This window comes from Amphiura filiformis, chromosome 7, assembly GCF_039555335.1.
Source record: "Amphiura filiformis chromosome 7, Afil_fr2py, whole genome shotgun sequence".
Taxonomy (NCBI): domain Eukaryota; kingdom Metazoa; phylum Echinodermata; class Ophiuroidea; order Amphilepidida; family Amphiuridae; genus Amphiura; species Amphiura filiformis.
This window is the reverse complement of record NC_092634.1, coordinates 39751256-39770015: the sequence shown is the minus strand read 5'-3', so window position 1 is coordinate 39770015 and position 18760 is coordinate 39751256. Positions and strand designations below refer to the sequence as shown.

Sequence of the window (18760 nt, the reverse complement as noted above, 5' to 3'; positions counted from 1 at the left end):
CCAGAGAAAAAACTGCATGTGCAAGGACTTGAACCCCAGACCTTCCGCTTGTTGGGTGGACACTCTAACCACTGTGCTATACTGCTATATTGCTATACATCAATTGATCCCCCTAAAATGTCATAGGCATTGTGGGTATACAGGACATGGTTCTCAAAGACCCCCTATGTATCAGGGGGATGTACAATAATTATGTGCCCCAGGGAGGGTCAAATTTTTGAATGGCATGCCAAACCTTGGTTGTCAGTGTGGAATCGAACCCAGGACACAGTCCATCCTGTGATTTAGGCTTTCTCTTATGTGATTTAACTTCTACATTTCTGTGGTATAAGGTCCAGAACCTACTATGATTAGAAAGGATTGAAATAACTATAGACCACTTGACAACATTGTTTATCAACAAAGGCAAGGGACTGGTCTATTGATATGCTTGAACGAACCGCTACACTGTTCAATGGCTTTCTTTTACTATATGAAATGTGTTGGGCGATTTAAAATGCATGTGCCCTGAGCAAACTACGATGCGTACGTACACTGCAGGGCAATGACTTCACATGTCAAGTTGTCTATAAGTACCATCTGTACTGCCTCAGTTGTAATTGTTTGTAATTTGTATTACAAATCCCAAAAAAAATGGGAGCACGGTGGCCTAGCGGAACAGGCACTGACTCATAATCGAAAGGTTGCGGGTTCGAGCCCCGGCGGCGCCATCGTGTTGTGCCCTTGAGTAAGACACTTTATCCCGATTACTCCTGTCCACCCAGGTGTTTAAATGGGTACCGGCATTCTTAAATGCTGGGAAGGTAACAGACTCGCTGTAGAGGAGGTGTAGCGATCCCCTATAGCAGCATTACATGGAGGAGTCTGGCCCAATCGCCAATGAAAGAGAGATGGGCACTCCGATCACTGTTTATACAGGATTGTCTCCTTTACCTTTTACTTTACCTTTTGTATGGATAATAGATCACCAAGATGCTTTGACTTAGTGGATCAGGGTTGTCACGTTGCGATGCAAAACTTAATTGATGATGTACAAACAAGTACATACCAATATCACAATGTGACAGAAAACATTTGCTTTCCTGTGGTGGTAAACATTAGGATGATAATATAGGCCACCGCAACTCCATGCATCTATTTTTAGTGGGTCATAATTGTCACATTGCATACATGTATAAATTTTGAACTCATGTGAAGTATGTGATATTGTGACTGATCCTTTGTTTGACATACACATTCTTGATTTCGGTGGCGGGGAAATATCTTCATATCAACCACAGGGAGCTCATATTTGTAAACAATGGCCCCTGATGGAATGTTAGCAAATTTCCTTTAACCCCCTGAGCACTACCTGCTGATCTAACATTGCCTCTGATTGGTCAATTACATGATATCTTCATTTTAATGACCAATCAGAATGGAGCTTTGCAAATAATTCACCCCAATTTTTTTGTGTGGTGAAATTATTCCAACAATGTTGGTGACTGGTCCAATTGATAATGAAAACATCTTTTTGACCAATAGGCAGGTAGTTCTCATGGAGTTAGGGGTAGACAAAAATCAAAAGGAGGGTGCATGATCAATGGCATAATAGGTGTGCATGCATGCCCTCTTGGGTAAATTTTCGGGACATTTTAGTGTATGTTCTTATCAAACTTAGCCATAACAACATGAATTTGATTATCTGCCAATTATTTTGAAAACCCTGGTTACATTAAATAAATATGACCTAAATAATTCTACCACAGATGAGATAAAAAGTTATTTATATAAATGGTGTTATGGCTACTGCGTATACATTGATACTTGTGTATTCATTCAGTCATCCAAAGGACACAAAAGTTCATCTATGGGGACTGTAAAAAGTGGAAATTTCACGCTATGTTTAATTTCGCTTCATGTTTAATGCAGCTGCCGTGAAAATAACAAAGTGCAAATATATTTCTTTATTTGTATTTGAACTTTTTATCCATTTTGAGATTATGTTTCATTTACTAGTATTACAAACATTTTATTCATATGGCAGAGCTCACTTGACTTTCAACTGCAAGACTTATGCTATCATTGGCAATTTTTATAATTCATGACAATGATCAATGTTAACATAGTTCTCAGATTGAAACTCCATGTGTGGAATTAAGTAGAATGTACACAGATTTTGCAAAAACTGACACGCGTTTACAGAGCCTATACATGTAGACTAATGTCAATGCACATATGAATATTTTAGACGATTCATCAAATATTACACTACCGAGTATATCCGATCATTCTGCCATAAGCGAAACATCAACTGAGCAACAAAGTCAATACACATTCATTCATAAATAATAACCCAGCGAGTGAAAAATGAAAGTAGTTAATTAATTGCGAACATGGTGTGACACAGGTAGTGATTCTTGATTTTTAGCGAGGTGTTAAAGAAATGTCTATAGATCTCCAGATCAGATGCGATGAGTGTAATCTCCCAACTTTTCGGAGTGCTCTCACATGGTAGAATACTCAAGCAAGAAACTATTCGCTATCTTCATGAGACAGCAGGTCTAGGTAGTGATTTTTTAGCCAGGTGTTAAAGAAAGGTCTAACCAGATGAGATGTGATGAATGTTATTTCCCAACTTTTCTGAGTGCTCTCACATGGTAGTATACTCAAGTAAGAAACTATTTGCTTTCTTCATGAGATAGCAGGTCTAGGTATAAGTGATTCTTTTTTTTTTAGCCAGGTGTTAAAGAAAGGTCTATCCAGATGAGATGTGATGAGTGCAATCTCCCATATTTTTCGGAGTCCTCTCACATTGTAGAATACTCAAGCAAGAAACTATTTGCTATCTTCATGAGATAGCAGGGCTGCATTAATGTGCATTGCAGAAATAAACGATTAGTGTAGAGTGAGACTTCTATAGTAGACAGGCATGTGAGATTTTGCTGGATTTTGCAGAAAACCCCATTGAAATCGAACAACCAGTTCCAAAGATATGAGCAATTACCGAGTTTCCAAAACAAGATGAAACAAAAGGAATTTTTTTTCTTTGTTTGGCTATATCTCAAAATCAATACATCCGAGTTCAGACTGATTTTGCTTGATCGCATCACATATTAATGCAGATCTGCACTCATAGAAAGCCCGGATCAAATTAGATTTGGTTCAGGATTGATAATACGCTTATCCCATTCCAGATCAATTTGGTCCAGACTTGTGCTCAAATTTGATCCATTTCAGATCAAAATGGTGTAGTAAGATCCGATTTGAGCGGTTAAAAAATATTTGATCCAGATCAAGATCAGTTGTTTGATCTGGATTTTTAGAGCCCTCTGACCCCCTCTCTTATTGTAGATAGTACTGTAAATGTTACAAATAGTTGATACATCAAGTCACCCTAAACCTCTATACAGGTAAACCAAGGTGCACATCAGTCTTGATAGGAACAGGCAGATATAGGTGTAAATGTGAAAGGTTCACCATGTTTCTGGAACATCCTGTCACTCAAATAATCAATGGATGTGACAAATTGGTAAAAAAGTAATTCATTTCTAGGATTGTCATAGAAGTCATTTTGTTACCATATTAGGCCGTATAAAATTAATTTCTGGTTCTCGTCCCATACTGCCTCAATTTCTATGATAGTTCTTTTTTAATGGTTTTTATAAAATAGATTTTTCAACAACAAAAATATGATTTTGGATTGCTTTAGGAAATCTTTATACAAATACTAGAGAACAAGGATCAATTACAAGTCTTTTTGTGGTACTCTATGAGGTTTATCCTTCAGAATCTTGCATTAAATAAAGAAGAAAAAAAGAAAAAAGAAGGGCGTCCTCGTTTTCCTCAAGCACTGTTGGAAAAGACCAAAAACTACTAACAATGCTAATTTGACATTGAAGGGGAAAAACACCTCCCTCCCTCATCAATTCATAAAAATCCTCCAAACAAGAACCCAAGAATTTATTTTTTGTAGCCTCACCGTCATAAGTATGTTTGATTGCACTTACTCAAAATGAACCATTCATCTCTGTGTCCTTATATGGATGTGCTTATTATATTATAACAAGGAGTAGAAAAAAAAAGATTCTTCCAATTTTTTGTGACAAATTTTGTTCTGAATTCATACCAAATTGTATTTTAATCAACTTGGATGATTAAGTTTCTCATAGGAGTTTCTCTTGAGGACTATCGTTACTATGGGATTAGATGGTGCCCTAGTTTTGGCTATTCCAGTTGAAATACTTACACCCCCTATGGAAGACATGACCTTAATCTCCCACACAGGGCCAGGTGTAGATTTCAAATGGAGTCACCCATCCAGGTAACCCCATTTGATATTCACACTCCCTGTGTGGAAGATTAAGGTTATATCTTCCATAGGGGGTATGGATTTCAACTGGAAAAGTCCATTGGAGAAGAAATCAACAATTTTACTTGCCAAAAATTGGGTTATGTTCATAATGTTACTTATTTAAAGCTGTGCACAAAAAGTTTTGAAATGGCACTACATGTTTGCTTCAGCATAAGGGAAAAAGGTTGAAATTTGACATACTAGTATATATTAACAGTATTTTGAGAAACTTCAGCATCGATGACTTAATATGACCCTCCACACTATATTGTGTTTGAACAATATTTTGTACTGGATCTGGAATTGTATGCTACTTATTCCCTTGCAATAGAAATATACTGGCAATTTGTCAATTTAAAATTTAAAGATTTGAGGTCTACACTTTTACAGAGTGACAGAAATTTTGCATAAATAATAGAAACTTTGGATTTTTATGATCTAAACTATTTGCTGATTATATTTATTATGTCCAACCAACACATTATAAAAATGGGTTAGCAGACTTCTTATTGCTATTTTGTTATAGGACATCCTAAGTCAAGTTTATGTACAAAATAAAACATGTTTGGCAACACGTTTACCTGAAATTTGAAGGAAATCGCTAGTAAAAATAAACCCTGAATCACCTGAATGAAAGCTACACATCAATCAATGTTCAAAATTGTTATAGTTGCAAAAAAAAAAAAAACCTCTTCAGTTTTTCAGTGAAATATAAAAGACGAAAGAAGTTCAATTGTAAGCTTTAGAAGAGAACAAGTATTATGAGTAACAAAGAAAAGGAAGGATGAAAAGAAAACTCGGGTTGATGTTTGAGATATGTACCTAAGGGATCCGAAAAGTCGGTAATCCAGTTTCATGTATTCACTGAGCATGCACGGAGGCTTGGTTTGGGGTGGATGCGGTGCACCTGGAAAAGAGGAATAAAAAGGAAGCCATAACGTGGGACGGATCCTCGAGGGAGCGATTGTATAGTGTATAGACACCTTGTCAGACCATGAACGCTCGTTGGCTTTTACCGCTACCGGGGAACTGAAGAGATTTTGTTTGAGTTGGTTTGGTCTGTCAATCGGGAGTACACACTAGGGTCCACAACGTGCTCATCTATCAAGGCACAGTTCTTTAACCCCAATACATTTGCACATTCATTGAATGAACTTTTAAAAGTTGGGTACAAAAACTCATACTCTGCAACTTGAGGTCAAATTTTGCACTATTACTGTTTCATTGAGTTTCATTGAACTATGCCATTGGGATGATGCCATTGTGGTCATAGTGCAGGAACTGAAGAGATTTTGTTTGAGTTGGTTTGGTCTGTCAATTGGGAGTAAAGTATGCTGCCCAGATTTCGTTGCGGCTAAATGCAGTGTATTGAAGACAAGTGGCGGCTGCTGTATGCCTTGGAGGGGCGGAGGGGTTGTAGAAGGCCATACAGGCGATTTGGTGTGCTTTTGTGAGATTTTAAGCAGGAATGTTGATTGTATTTAATGAAGCATACATGGGGGGAAACTGCTTAGGGAAGTCTTTTGCATAGCGTGGTCAATAGGTTAGTGCAAGTAATTGGCTTGATTTGTAAAAGTTTGAAAATCATTTGTAATATGGTTCTGTTTATTTTCACTATCGTTCAAATGCCAATTTTTTGGCTGCTGTAGTTTCATCCGGTTTTGCTGCTGCAGTCTCATTTGTTGTACAAAGTTCTAAATATAATTGGCTCTTAGGGGCCTATAGAGAGCCATGGTAAATACAATGTTTTGGAATTGTTGCAAAGCACGTAACTCCATGAGAAACTCAGCTCATTTCTGATGTCATTTCCAAACCACCTGAGCACTATACATGTACGTGCCGATCTAACATTGCCTCTGATTGGTCAATTACATGATTTCTTCATTTTAATCACCAATCAGAACAGAGCTTTGCAAATAATTCACTCCAATTTTTTTGCATGGTGAAGTTATTCTAACAATGTTGCTGATTGGTCCAATTGATAATGAAAACTTCTTTTTGGCTAGTAATCGGCAACTATTCGGCAGGTACCGTAGTTCTCATGGGGTTAACTGAACAAAATATTGTACTTGTACATGCAGCTCCAAGAAACCTATACTGAAATAGATTTCAAACAGATTTAAACCATAGTACAAAAGGGAACTTTGAAATAAATGTGGGCTGTAGCCTGAAGTAGTTTCTCTCTTCGGTTCTTACATTTAATGCAGACTGGCAGACTGTGGCAGACTGGATTGTTGCATGTTCATGAAATACTTTCCATCATTATAAAACTGTTATTTTTTACAACAGTTGCTGTGTAAACAGGTATACATCCCAATGTCATACTTAATAATTGTATGTACTATATTCAATTCAATTCAATTATTTAACAACAAAATACCCCTATTGTATTGAGCAATATAATGGGTTGACCCTCATGCTAGGAATTCATCTTAGTGTCACTAGGATCCACATCATCCACATCATGCTCATCTATCAGGGGCAGTTCTTTAACCCCAATACATTTGTACATTCATTGAATGACCTTTCAAAATATGGGGATAAAAACTCATACTCTGCCACTTCAGGTCAAATTTTGCATTATGATTGTTTTAATTCAGGTTATTGGACTATGCCATTGGGATGCGGTCATTGTGGTCCATAGTGTGTGGTGGCCTAGATTGATAGATAGGATGGAAAGTTATTGTCAAATCTTAGTGTTAGTGACCCTACAGACTTTTTATTCCATGTAAAATATTTGATGTAACATATGTACGGCATTTAAATGTTTAGGGGCTGTGCAATAATTATGAGCCCCCCAGTGTGGGGGAACTACTTGCCCCTCTCTCGGCCCGCCAAAAAAAAAACCTTAAATGGTCTTGATAAATGTTGCGAGCGCAGCGAGTAGGAAAATTTGCATATTAAGGCGTTTCAGTACCATTTTCCTAACCCTTTTTAGCACGTTTTATTTAAAAGGCGCCCCATGAATGTGTGCCAAAAATTGCTTGCCCCTCCCGTTTTGGCTCGCCAAAAATTTTGCACAGCCCCTTAAGTTCTAACGAATGTTTGATAATGTAAAATTGATAATATATTTCTACCAGATATTATACGTAACGTATATCGATTTTATGTCAGACATTTGTTGCAGCTTCTTGTCTCGCTTTCCTTCACACCAATAATTTTTATGAACCTGCAACAATCTGCGGCAATTTGAGCCTGTATGACCCTGATATGACCTTGATAATTTTTGTCCACCATTAGGCACTTGAAACTTGATTCTGAGTTTAGCGTCCGCCGCCGGCGTTATGAATTTTGTGCCGCGTTTGAGATGTAAAATCTGAAAATAATTCATTATTGTGCAAATTGCTACTAAACCAGCAAGAAAATTTGTTCTGAAATTTTTTGAAACCCCTTTCTTTTGTATTTTAAGCCTTCAAAAACTATTAGAAGAATTCATCTAAATATTTGAGCATTGAAAATATACCAATGTTTGACCCTTGCTCTATCCAATTATTTCAATTATACCTTTGGGATATACCAGGGTAAAATTTGAACCGAACCTGACCAAATGTTTTCACCAGCAGTGGCATAGATTTCTTTTTGACATGGGGGGGTGGAAAATTTTCTTAGCGCGCAATTTTTTTTTGGCATATTGAAGCTAAATTGGTGAAATATGGTAACAAATTGGGGGGTGATTGTATGGACCATCCCCCTAGCAGAATATTGGGGGGATTTATCCCCCCCCCGGATCTACGCCTATGTTCACCAGATGGATTTATGTTGTAAATAATTTAACTAGAAGATACTATTGAAAGACATGTATATTTTTAACAAATTGGTGACGATAATAATTATTTCATAATGTTCTGCATGATTTTGTTATTATTATATAAATGAGTCCCCCCCCCCCCCATTTTCCCCATCCTCAAATGTATACGGAGAGGTCAGTGGAAATCGGAGACTTGATTTAAAGTTTGGAATACTGACATTATATTGGGACCCAAGATACCCAAATAGAATGAACAGAAGCGCATAATAAGCATTGCATTGAGAAAAAGGCCGTTTATTATGAATATAATGAAATCTGGAAAATAATGAATAATGAATAATGAAATAGTTGCCTCATTACGAGCTGAAAAAAATGGGACGCTAAACTCAACATCAAGTTTCATTAGCCTTAGGGGTAGTTCTAACCTGACACTACTACCAAATATACCAAATGGTATATTTTGATCATACTAGTCTCATATAATTATTCTAACCCAGTCTGCCACAGTTCCACAGTCTGCCAGTCTGCATAATGTAAGAACCGTTCTCTCTTTTATAAAATAACAAATGATTAAAAAGGGAAACTGTTCTGTTCTTGATTCCAATCGATCATCATCAATATTGGTATTGTTGTGAACCAATTGATTCCAATTGATCATCATCAATCTTGGTATTGTTGTGGACCAATCCCACATACATTCACATCAAATGTGAGTCATTCTAAAGTAAGAACTTGCAGAAACTATACATTAACCCCATGAGAACTACCTGCCAATTGGCCAAAATGAATATTGTGTTCAATTTTGACCAATCAAGGAGTGTATTTTAATAAGATCATCTGCAAATGCAAGTTTGACCATAAATAGCTTAAAGATAAGTCATAATTGGCAATTGAAATAAGCATTTCAAGTTATCAACCAATCAGAAATTCTGTTTGATGACCAGTAGTGTCCAGGGGGTTAAATAGGAATATGTCACAATATTTCTGTGAACATTTGAATAATAAAATAGTATATGAGATTAAGATTATGTCGGTACCCAAACCCATATTCAGTCACATTCATGTGAGTCATTATAAAGCCAAAACTTAACAAATCCATACATAGAGATCATTTCATCATATTTCTGTGAATTGGAGAAACAATTTATGGGTGGTTTGGGTTTGTGGTCCCTTATGTGTTGCCTACCACAACCCACTTCATAGGGCATTAATTTTGGGCTATTCTGGTTGAAATCCATATACCCTCTATGGAAGACATGATCTCCCACATAGGAGGTGCAAACGGAGTCACCCATTCAGGTAACCCACCCCAGTTGGAATTCACACTCCCTGTGAGGAAGATTGAAGTCATATAGGCCCTATCTTCCATAGGGGTGATTGGGTTTCACTGGAATGACCCAATTGGGGTGTGGCCCATCTGTTGCTTGGGGGGGTCTCTTCAAAATATTTGTACGGGGATGTGCCACGGAGACTTTCGGATGCTCTCTATTATACCTACTTTTTAGCTGTTTTTGCTACCCATCAGCATACCAATTTTCAACATAAATCACCCAAATTTGCCCCAATTGGGCGCTTTAAGGGCACTTTTGCCAAAATGTGCCCAATTGGGTGCATTGGTCTTCACTGAAAACCCACCCATCGATATACCAAAATTGCTGGAAAGATACCTCAAAACGGTGGCACATCCCGTATACCTTCAACCAGGAAGAGAGACCCCCCCCCCCCCGGATTTTATTTCAAATTTACAAAGTAAGCTTTCTGGAATTTTGGATAGTTAAGATTCATCTTGTTTTAGGCTTGCAGTGTTCGAGCCGCTTTCTGGGAATTACACACTTGGGTCCTGATGGGACCAGGTGAAAACAAAATTGGCATGCTCTGATGATGTGCTTTTTATGCATCTGTAAAGTGATACATTTTGCTAGATTACTTTGGTGAGACTATACTATATAGAAAAGTTGATGTAATAAATATTGCAAACATGTGAAGCTCTGACATGATACAGTAAATAAACACAACGTATCCATCATCAGTGAGGCTTGAGACTTGATTGAACATGCCACGCCATCTGCAATTCAAACACAACCTTTAAATGATACCGACACAGGTCAAGATGTGCTGTTCATGTCCATAAGTGATGAGTAACTTTTGTCTGGGCAGGGCTGCTTCATTACCAAGAAATGATTGGGTATATTGCTGATCCATTAATTATCCTTTTCTGGTGCATTGTGGGATTGAAAAGGGGCAAATCGATCGCTAATTTGCTCCTTTTCTATCCCACAATGCACCAGAAAAGGATAATTAATGGATCAGCAATATACCCAATGGGAGGGGCAAGATAGAAAAAGAAGCAGGGTACAAAATCAGCAGTATAGATTCCAAGTGCTCTTCTGGCATATATTTCACATTACAGATATCGTACTATTAATTATGAAACATCTATAATATTGTTCATAGTTTCTACTTCACAGCAATTTTTTCTGTGCAGATGCTTTACATTTTGTGAAACTCTTAATTAGATAATTAGAACGATACATATACTAATACACATTGGAGGTATTTTGAAGGATACTTACTATAAGATAACGTCAAATAACAAAGAACAAACAAACAAAATATATATTATGATGAAGGTGATGCAAATAAGGCAAGAACCTAAAAAAAGATGCATCCCCTGTACAAATCTATCACTATGGACCACAATGGCCTCATCCCAATGGCATAGTTCAATAACCTCGATTAAACAATCATGGTGCAAAATTTGACCTCAAGTTGCAGAGTATGAGTTTTTGTACCCAAATTGTCAAAGGTCATTCAATGAATGTGTAAATGTATTAGGGTTAAAGAACTGTGCCCTGATAGATGAGCATGTTGTGGATCCTAGTGTATACAACAAAATACACCAAGCATACACTTAATAGAAATGCGAGACTTCCTTATTCCTTTCCTTTTTTCTTGCTAAGATTTTCTTTTATTTTCAGCCCATATTTGGTATTTTCCCCAGATTTTTCACTGTTTTTCAACATTTTTTAGCAATACTTATCATTTTTGGTGTGTGGTCTATCATATCCCTGCATAAAACAATAACCAGATCAAATAAATTACACAGGTCTTGTCAATGTACTGAATTAGAGCTAAATGTCAATGATTCCAATTTGTTTTAATTCCTTGTATTTTTTATTCTCATTTCTTTTCAATAAATACAGATCCATGCGAAACCTTCCTGTGTGAGTTTGGTGAATGTGTCGTAGATGAGAATGGTTTCCCATCTTGCGTCTGCGGTCCAGAGTGTCCTGAAGTTTACAAGCCTGTCTGCGGTAGTGATGGCATGACATACTACAGTATGTGTCACCTAGAATCACAATCGTGTCGCACCAAGAAGAGGATCACGATGACCGACATGACACCGTGCCGTAAGTATTGAATGTGTATCGATCATAACTTAGCCAAGATATTTCAGAGGACCAGAATGCCTAAATATCATGGCTGCTAGCATGCCACGGGTGGAAAGAGGGGAAGGCAACATGTCCCACAGGGAAACACTTGGCTAAGCGACTGGTTCCATTTGTGTTTGTCTTTCTAAGAGTGAAAATCTGCAAGTTTAAGCATTAGTTGGAGATCTGACAATGTATAACTATCCATATTGCGAATCAATATCTGTAGTAATTTAGTACGAAAAGATCAATCTCAAATATTAATTAAAAGTACAGAAACAATCAATATCAAATGTCAATGTCCTTTGTTTTCAGCTGAAGATATACAAGACATCTGCTCCAGATCTCTATGCATGTATGGTGCAATGTGTATGGTAGAGAACGGCGCCCCGTGTGTACATGTGACTTGATGTGTACGCTACAGATCGAACCTGTTTGCGGCTCTGACGGCATGACATATGCAAATGAGTGCCAGCTGAAGCAGGTGGCATGCGAACAACAGACGAGTGTAATGGTCGAATACGAAGGCCCATGTGGTGAGACATACACTAGGGTCCACAACATGCTCATCTATCAAGGCACAGTTCTTTAACCCCCAATACATATGCACATTCATTGAATGACCTTTGAAAATTTGGGTACAAAAACTCATACTCTGAAACTAGAGGTCAAATTTTGAACTATGATTGTTTATTGAGGATATTGAACTATGCCATTGGGACGAGGCCATTGTGGTCCATAGTGATAACATGAAAAGTAACAAAATGGAGTAATTGTCTATACAAACATAATATTAAAGTTTGCAGCTTTATGATATGAATGTATGTCTGTATTCATAAAGAAAAAAAGTGCACTCGCTACGAAGAGACTAGACAGATCAAAAGGGAGGGGTTTGGGAGAGAAAGATAGGGTGAGATATACAACGAAATTGAGATATCATTAACACAATCCTGAAGCATCTCAAACCCTAACCCTAGTGCTCCAGGAGTGCTATAGGTTGACAAAGTCTCAGTTTTGCGAGATATACACAGAAGGATGAACAACACGGAGAGGGATGAGAGAGAGAGAGAGGAGGAAAAAAGTAAGAGACAAAAGAGTAAGAGAAAGGGTTGATTGAAGAAAGAGAAAGAGAGATGGAGGAAGGGGAATGGGGGAGAAGAGAGCTGAAAGAGGGAAAGAAAAAGAGGAAAGAAATAAAAGGGCTGATAGAATAGAGAGATGGGGATGCAGGCGGAAGGGAGAAAGAGGAAAGTTATATAATTTTATTGGATGCCAGTAAAGGAAGAATCCGTATTTAAATGAAATCACAATCTACTTTCTGCTTTTGTTTCAGAAACCTGTGACAACGCAAAGTGTGAGTTTGGTGCCATATGCGAGATGAGCTCCATGGGTCCACAGTGCGTCTGCCCAGAAGGGTGCGTGGCTATTGAGCGGCCAGTCTGTGGCTCTGATGGCAATACACACGAGAACGAATGCCAACTGAATGTGAAGGCTTGTATGTTGCAAGAGGAGATTTATGTGGTGTCACAAGGAACTTGTGGTAAGTTATGAGTGCTACTTGCTGATTGGTTACATGAAGACTTTCATGATTTAGTGAGCCAATCAGCAGCATGGTAAGAATGGTGGTAGGGCTGAAGAGGCTTAACCCTATGAGTACTACCTGCTGATTGGTTACATGAAGACTATTTTGATTTATTGAGCCAATCAGCAACATGGTAAGAATGGTGGTAGTGCTGAAGAGGTTTAACCCTATGAGTACCACCTGCTGATTGGTTACATGAATACTTTCGTGATTTAGTGAGCCAATCAGCAGCATGGTAAGAATGGTGGTAGGGCTGAAGAGAATTGAGCTTACATATCTAGAAGCTGTATTTTAATTAGTCACTCAGATGAATATATCGCCCAATTAGCCAATCAAAAATGCTGTAAGAGAGGCAAGTATGTAATGCATTGTGCCAATTTACAGAATCTAAGTGCCACATTTGTAACCCTCATGATTTTAAGATGGAAATTAGTGTTGGATTTTGGACCTTTGCTAACAAAAATGGAAATTACACTTTTTTGGTCTTCAATTTTTGTTGGATTTTGGGAATTTTGCTGAAGGTACACTTTTTTGGTCCCCAGGCCTGGAAAAATGTTCATTTCCCAGGAATGTAGACAAATTTCCTTCCAACATAACATATCAGGATTTCCCACCATTTTGTATGTATTTCTTTATCCAAAAAAAAGCATAATTTTCCTCCAGATTTCCCAGGAATGAGATTCCGAAATTCCTCATTTTTTCAGGCTTTGTTGGTCCTCTTTGTGATTATCCAATATGGCAAATTTTCCATTGCATTTTGCATGGTACTGTATGGGAGTCTGTACTCAAATAGTGCAATATCTTTTGATGAGTTGGAAGAAAAAATAGTAATTACAAGATTCACTGAGAATGATGACAATTGCACTCAAAACATAAAAAAGGAAACCTCCCTGATAATTGCAAACCCAGATATGCACATCATTATCCGTAAGAAAACATTACTTTCATGACACCTACTTGCCTGTGCAAGAAATTCATTGAAGTAATTAGAACAGTTTGCTTAGATATGCTCCATTAACTACAATTCCGAGTGAAAATCGACAAGAGTAGCGCCTTATGTGCTAGATGTTGTAGTTAAGCTTACAATGTGACCTTATTCTAGGCAATGAAATACTTAATTGTGCACTGTTCTGTGTGATGTGTTTTGTATCGATTGCACATGTTATGGTATAGACAGTCAAGTAGGCATTATTACGCTAGAATTGGGTGATGTGAATTTTGACACTGTACCAGCACTATTACTAGACAAGATTAAAGTGTTATGAATAATTCATCACTTTAAATTAGATCACACCAATTTGCCCACTATTTGTCTGAAATTCTAGAAGAACGTTTTTTTATATAGATAGTTCGTTTCAGTTTGTTCAATTTCTGTTACTTTAATTTGCATTAATTTCTGAATGAGTTTTTCCAAATATTCATCTTAAAGGAGTATTTTCGTGATCCTAGCATCCTCTTTTTATGACATTTTTCAGTAGATATCCAAGAAAAAGCTTATTTCCAAAATTTCAGTTGATTCCGATTTTATTCATGAGTTATGCATGATTATGTGTATTACACTGCTCCATAGACAATGCGTTGTAATTTCGTTCTGGTGCACCAGAACGAAATTCAAATTTCACGATATCTTTGCTAAACTAATTAATCTGCAAGAAATATTTTGTACATAAATATTATGTAGCCAGAAGTTTCCAGTAGTATAAAAGTAGGCGGGGGGGTTGTTGCTGTTGATCACGAAATGCCCTTTTAAGTCTCAAATTTTTTTTTTTTTTAATTTATATATTGCTGCTCACAAGTTATTTGGGCATTGGTCCTTATTCCTTACGTTTGTTATGTAGGTTAACAAAATGGATTTTATTTGTCACAAAACTGAAAATGAAAGATATTACAAACTGTTAAATGATTTTTACAATATTTGAATTGTCAAATTTTGGCCTGTCTCCATGGCAACTTACATCGGCACCAAACTACACATGTTGTGCTGTCAAATTGTCTTAATTTGCCAAATCTTTGGAGGATCAGTAGATAAATGGATGTGATGATTTAAATCTTCATTATGAATATTGAATACTTTTTTAGGCTGTTGACATTTTTATGAAAATTTTATGAGTAAGGGCAATTGACCCACTTAAGGGTTAACTTCATATTTATTGAGTACTGGTTTGTGATTAGGCCTATAGAGAATCCAATGAGCTAAATGATGGTCAGAATTCATTCCTCCAATCAACACCAAACTGGTGTTGTGACTGCCCAATTGGGTGGATTAAAGCTGCTTAAAAATCGATCTTATATTGTATTGCATAGAGGTTATCCGGGTTCTATAAGCTGCATATCCTATCAACGACTGCTATACCTTGTTTAGGATTTTCAAAAGAAGTACCTGCATGTGCAACCATACTGTTTCAAAATAGCCCGCCAAAGTCATGCAGGTAACTCTGAGGTTGTGCATTGAATTAGTTTGAATGAGGAATACTACGGGAACCAGCGCCTTTTGTTAGAAGTCACACATGAGTAAAGTGGATAACCTCTATTGTAAACCTTCGTCATTCTTTTGTCCATGTGTAATACAAGCGATGTAATGCACTTTTGGTATAGACTAAAAGCTAGTTTATGATTTGCTTTCTTCCCGTTTCAGAAAATAAGTTCACATTATGCAAAAAAGTGTTTGTAATTGTCAGCTTGAATGGAGATGTCAATAAACTCATTCCTCAAACTGAGCACTCCTAATTTTAATTTCACAATTTTATTGCTTCCAGATGAGTGTGAAGGTGTCGTCTGCGAGTTTGGTTCCATGTGCAATCGTGGCTCCTGCATGTGCCCGACCTGTGCAGAGATCTTCGATCCTGTGTGCGGTACCAACATGGAAACCTACAGCAGTCCTTGCCATCTACAATCAGCGATGTGCAACCAGCGAAGCAAGATCGATGTCCTCTATGTTGGGGAGTGTGATGATGGTATGTGTGCGAATATAGGCTTTGTTTGGGGGAAATGAGAATTAAGAGGGTAATTTGAAAGGTGTTATTTGGAAATTGAGGAGTGAAAATAACTCTTAATTTGTCATTTAATACTCGAAATGTTTTATTTGGAAATATGAATACTTTCTAACATTGATGAGACAATAAGAGCATTTGAATATAAACTCAAGTAGGCCAAAATGTGTTGTTTATTATGTAACAATTATTTCTAACAATGCACAATTCTATGCAATTCCCAGTGCAGAGCCCTGCTATTTTTAGAATTGCATCATGTGACTTGCATTTGCAATTTGACCATAATATGTGTAAAACAAGAAAGTTGAAATTGAAACATGTTTGTATGTCGCCCACTTTTCTCGACCTTATAAGGGGTGGTGCAATAATTATGTGTACCCCTGGGGTGGTGAATTATCAAAATGGTCTGCCAAAAATCGCTTGCCCCCCCCCCCTTTGGCCGTGCCAAAAAATCTTTGCCCCCCCCCCTTTCGACGTGCCAAAAAATCTTTGCCCCCCCCTTACACATGCAAGATTTTGGGGAACTCAAATTTAAAACCTTAAGTTGTCTTATCATATAATGCGAGCGCAGCGAGCAGGCAATTTTGCATATTTGAAAGTGTTCCTAACGTTTTCCTACGCCTTTTTAGGGTGTATTATAGAAACGGTACCCAAAATATCTGTGCCAAAAAATCACTTGACCCCCCTTTAAACCTGCCAAAAATGCTTGCCCCCTCCCTTTTGGCCTGCCAAAAATCTTTGGCCCCCCTATAATTCACCACCCGGTACACATAATTATTGCACCACCCTTAAACGTCAATACTTTAATCCATGTTGTACAGATTCTGAATTCTTAGAATGCCATACTATCTTCTTAAAGTATGAATTATTTGAAAAAATGTTGTAATCGTGCTGATGGATGGCGGGAGAAATAGGATACAAACGCAGATAGTGGAAAGAAAACCAGCTTAATTTGCCTAAATGGCTGTGCTTCAGGCGTTGTGTAGCAAAACTTTTCTTAGAGAAAAACAACACCTCAATTTATCTAAAAGTTTGTGCTTCAGGCGTCGTATGCCAAAACTTTTATTTTCTTGTGTAAAATATGAGTACAGCAAGTATATCTATTTCATTATGTATTTTATCACAGCTATAGATATATCAGGCTCTGGTGACATGAGTGGTGGAGAGCTTGGTTCTGGTATGTTACCGATCACAGAACAATGCGACGAATCCAAATGCAGCTTTGGTGGTAAATGCATTGAGTTGCCCAATGGTATGTCATACTGCTCGTGCTCCATGAACTGCAGCGCCACCAGGAAACCGGTGTGTGGGTCTGATTTGATGACGTACGGAAGCGAGTGCATTATGAGAGAGGCAAGCTGCGACCAACAAGCTGCAATTACGCTTGTCAGTTTCGCATCCTGTGAAGGTGAGTATATTTTAATCCCGAGATATTTATCACTATGGACCACAATAGCCTCATCTCAATGACATAGTTCAATAACCTCAATTAAACAACCATAGTGCAAAATTTGACCTCAAGTTACAGAGTATGAGTTTCTGTCCCAAAATTGTCAAAGGTCATTCAATGAATGTACAAATGTTTTGGGGTTAAAGAACTGTGCCATTATAGATGAGCATGTTGTGGATCCTAGTGTATGTAACTCAGATTGTATGTGCCTTCATCTTTGTTAACAACTTTTACAGTTTTGTACATTCAGAATTTGGTAAATCAAGAGACTGTTTCTTTGCCTTGGATCGAAGGAAGACCTCACCATAGCCACATGTATGTGTTACTCTCAGTCAAGTTTAACAGTATTTTCTTGATTTTCTGAATTCATCATAGTGCTGTTTGGATCTTTGCAATCTTAAAAACCAACATGCGCTATGTCAAAAGAAACAGATTGATTTGTGTATTCTTGTCACAAATTCCTCACATTATTTTGTAAATTCATTTGTGGGCAAAGTTGCAGAGTGATTTGTGATCAAGTTACCGTAAATTCAACTTGGAATCTATTCAGATGCTAGCAACTTCTAATAGATAAATTGGAATAGCTTTCCTGATGAGCAACCGGATGTAAACACTAATATATCATAAGAAACCACTATGCCAATAGAGACTGTGCAATATGAAATGGTCATAAATGAATTTCTTCAATTTCTATTCTCCCCAGACGTTGAGATGGAGCCATGCGATGGTGACATGCCTCTCACTGATTCTGAAGGAAATCAGTACACATGTAGCGAAGAAGAGAATGCCGCCGCTAGCTGCCCTTCAGGAAGCTACTGTCACATACATCCAATGGATAAATTTGCTGTGTGTTGTCCAGGTAAGAGGTCAGGGGTCATGACCTTTGACACTAGGTGATCAAGTTATAAGGTTATTCTTTGGTTGTGGGTTAGTCTTTATATATGGGGATTTAATACAGTTGGGGATTCACGCATATGATCACTTTTGCGATTGATTTCTGATGTTTGAGACTTTTATTTGGCGGAATAATAGCTTGATAGTTTGTGTGTAAAATGGGCTAATCTAGTTGAAATCCATACACCCCCTATGGAAGACATGTCTTTAATCTCCCACACAGGGGGTGTAAATTTCAAATGGAGCCACCCATTCAGGTAACCGTATGTGGAAAATTAAGGTCATGTCTTCCATAGGGGGTGTATGGATTTCATGGCATAGCCCATTTTACA

At 37.6% G+C, this 18760-nt stretch overlaps 1 protein-coding gene across 1 annotated transcript in view; it reads left to right on the top strand.

The window, feature by feature from the left end:
* Nucleotides 1-18760, top strand: part of LOC140157844 (agrin-like) — a 338313-nt gene that overhangs the window by 277032 nt on the left and 42521 nt on the right. Inside the window, 7 exon segments of the mRNA XM_072181092.1 lie at nt 11285-11491; nt 11828-11902; nt 11905-12048; nt 12846-13052; nt 15851-16048; nt 17211-17492; nt 18238-18393. Of these exon segments, the coding sequence (XP_072037193.1) occupies nt 11285-11491; nt 11828-11902; nt 11905-12048; nt 12846-13052; nt 15851-16048; nt 17211-17492; nt 18238-18393 (1269 nt within the window).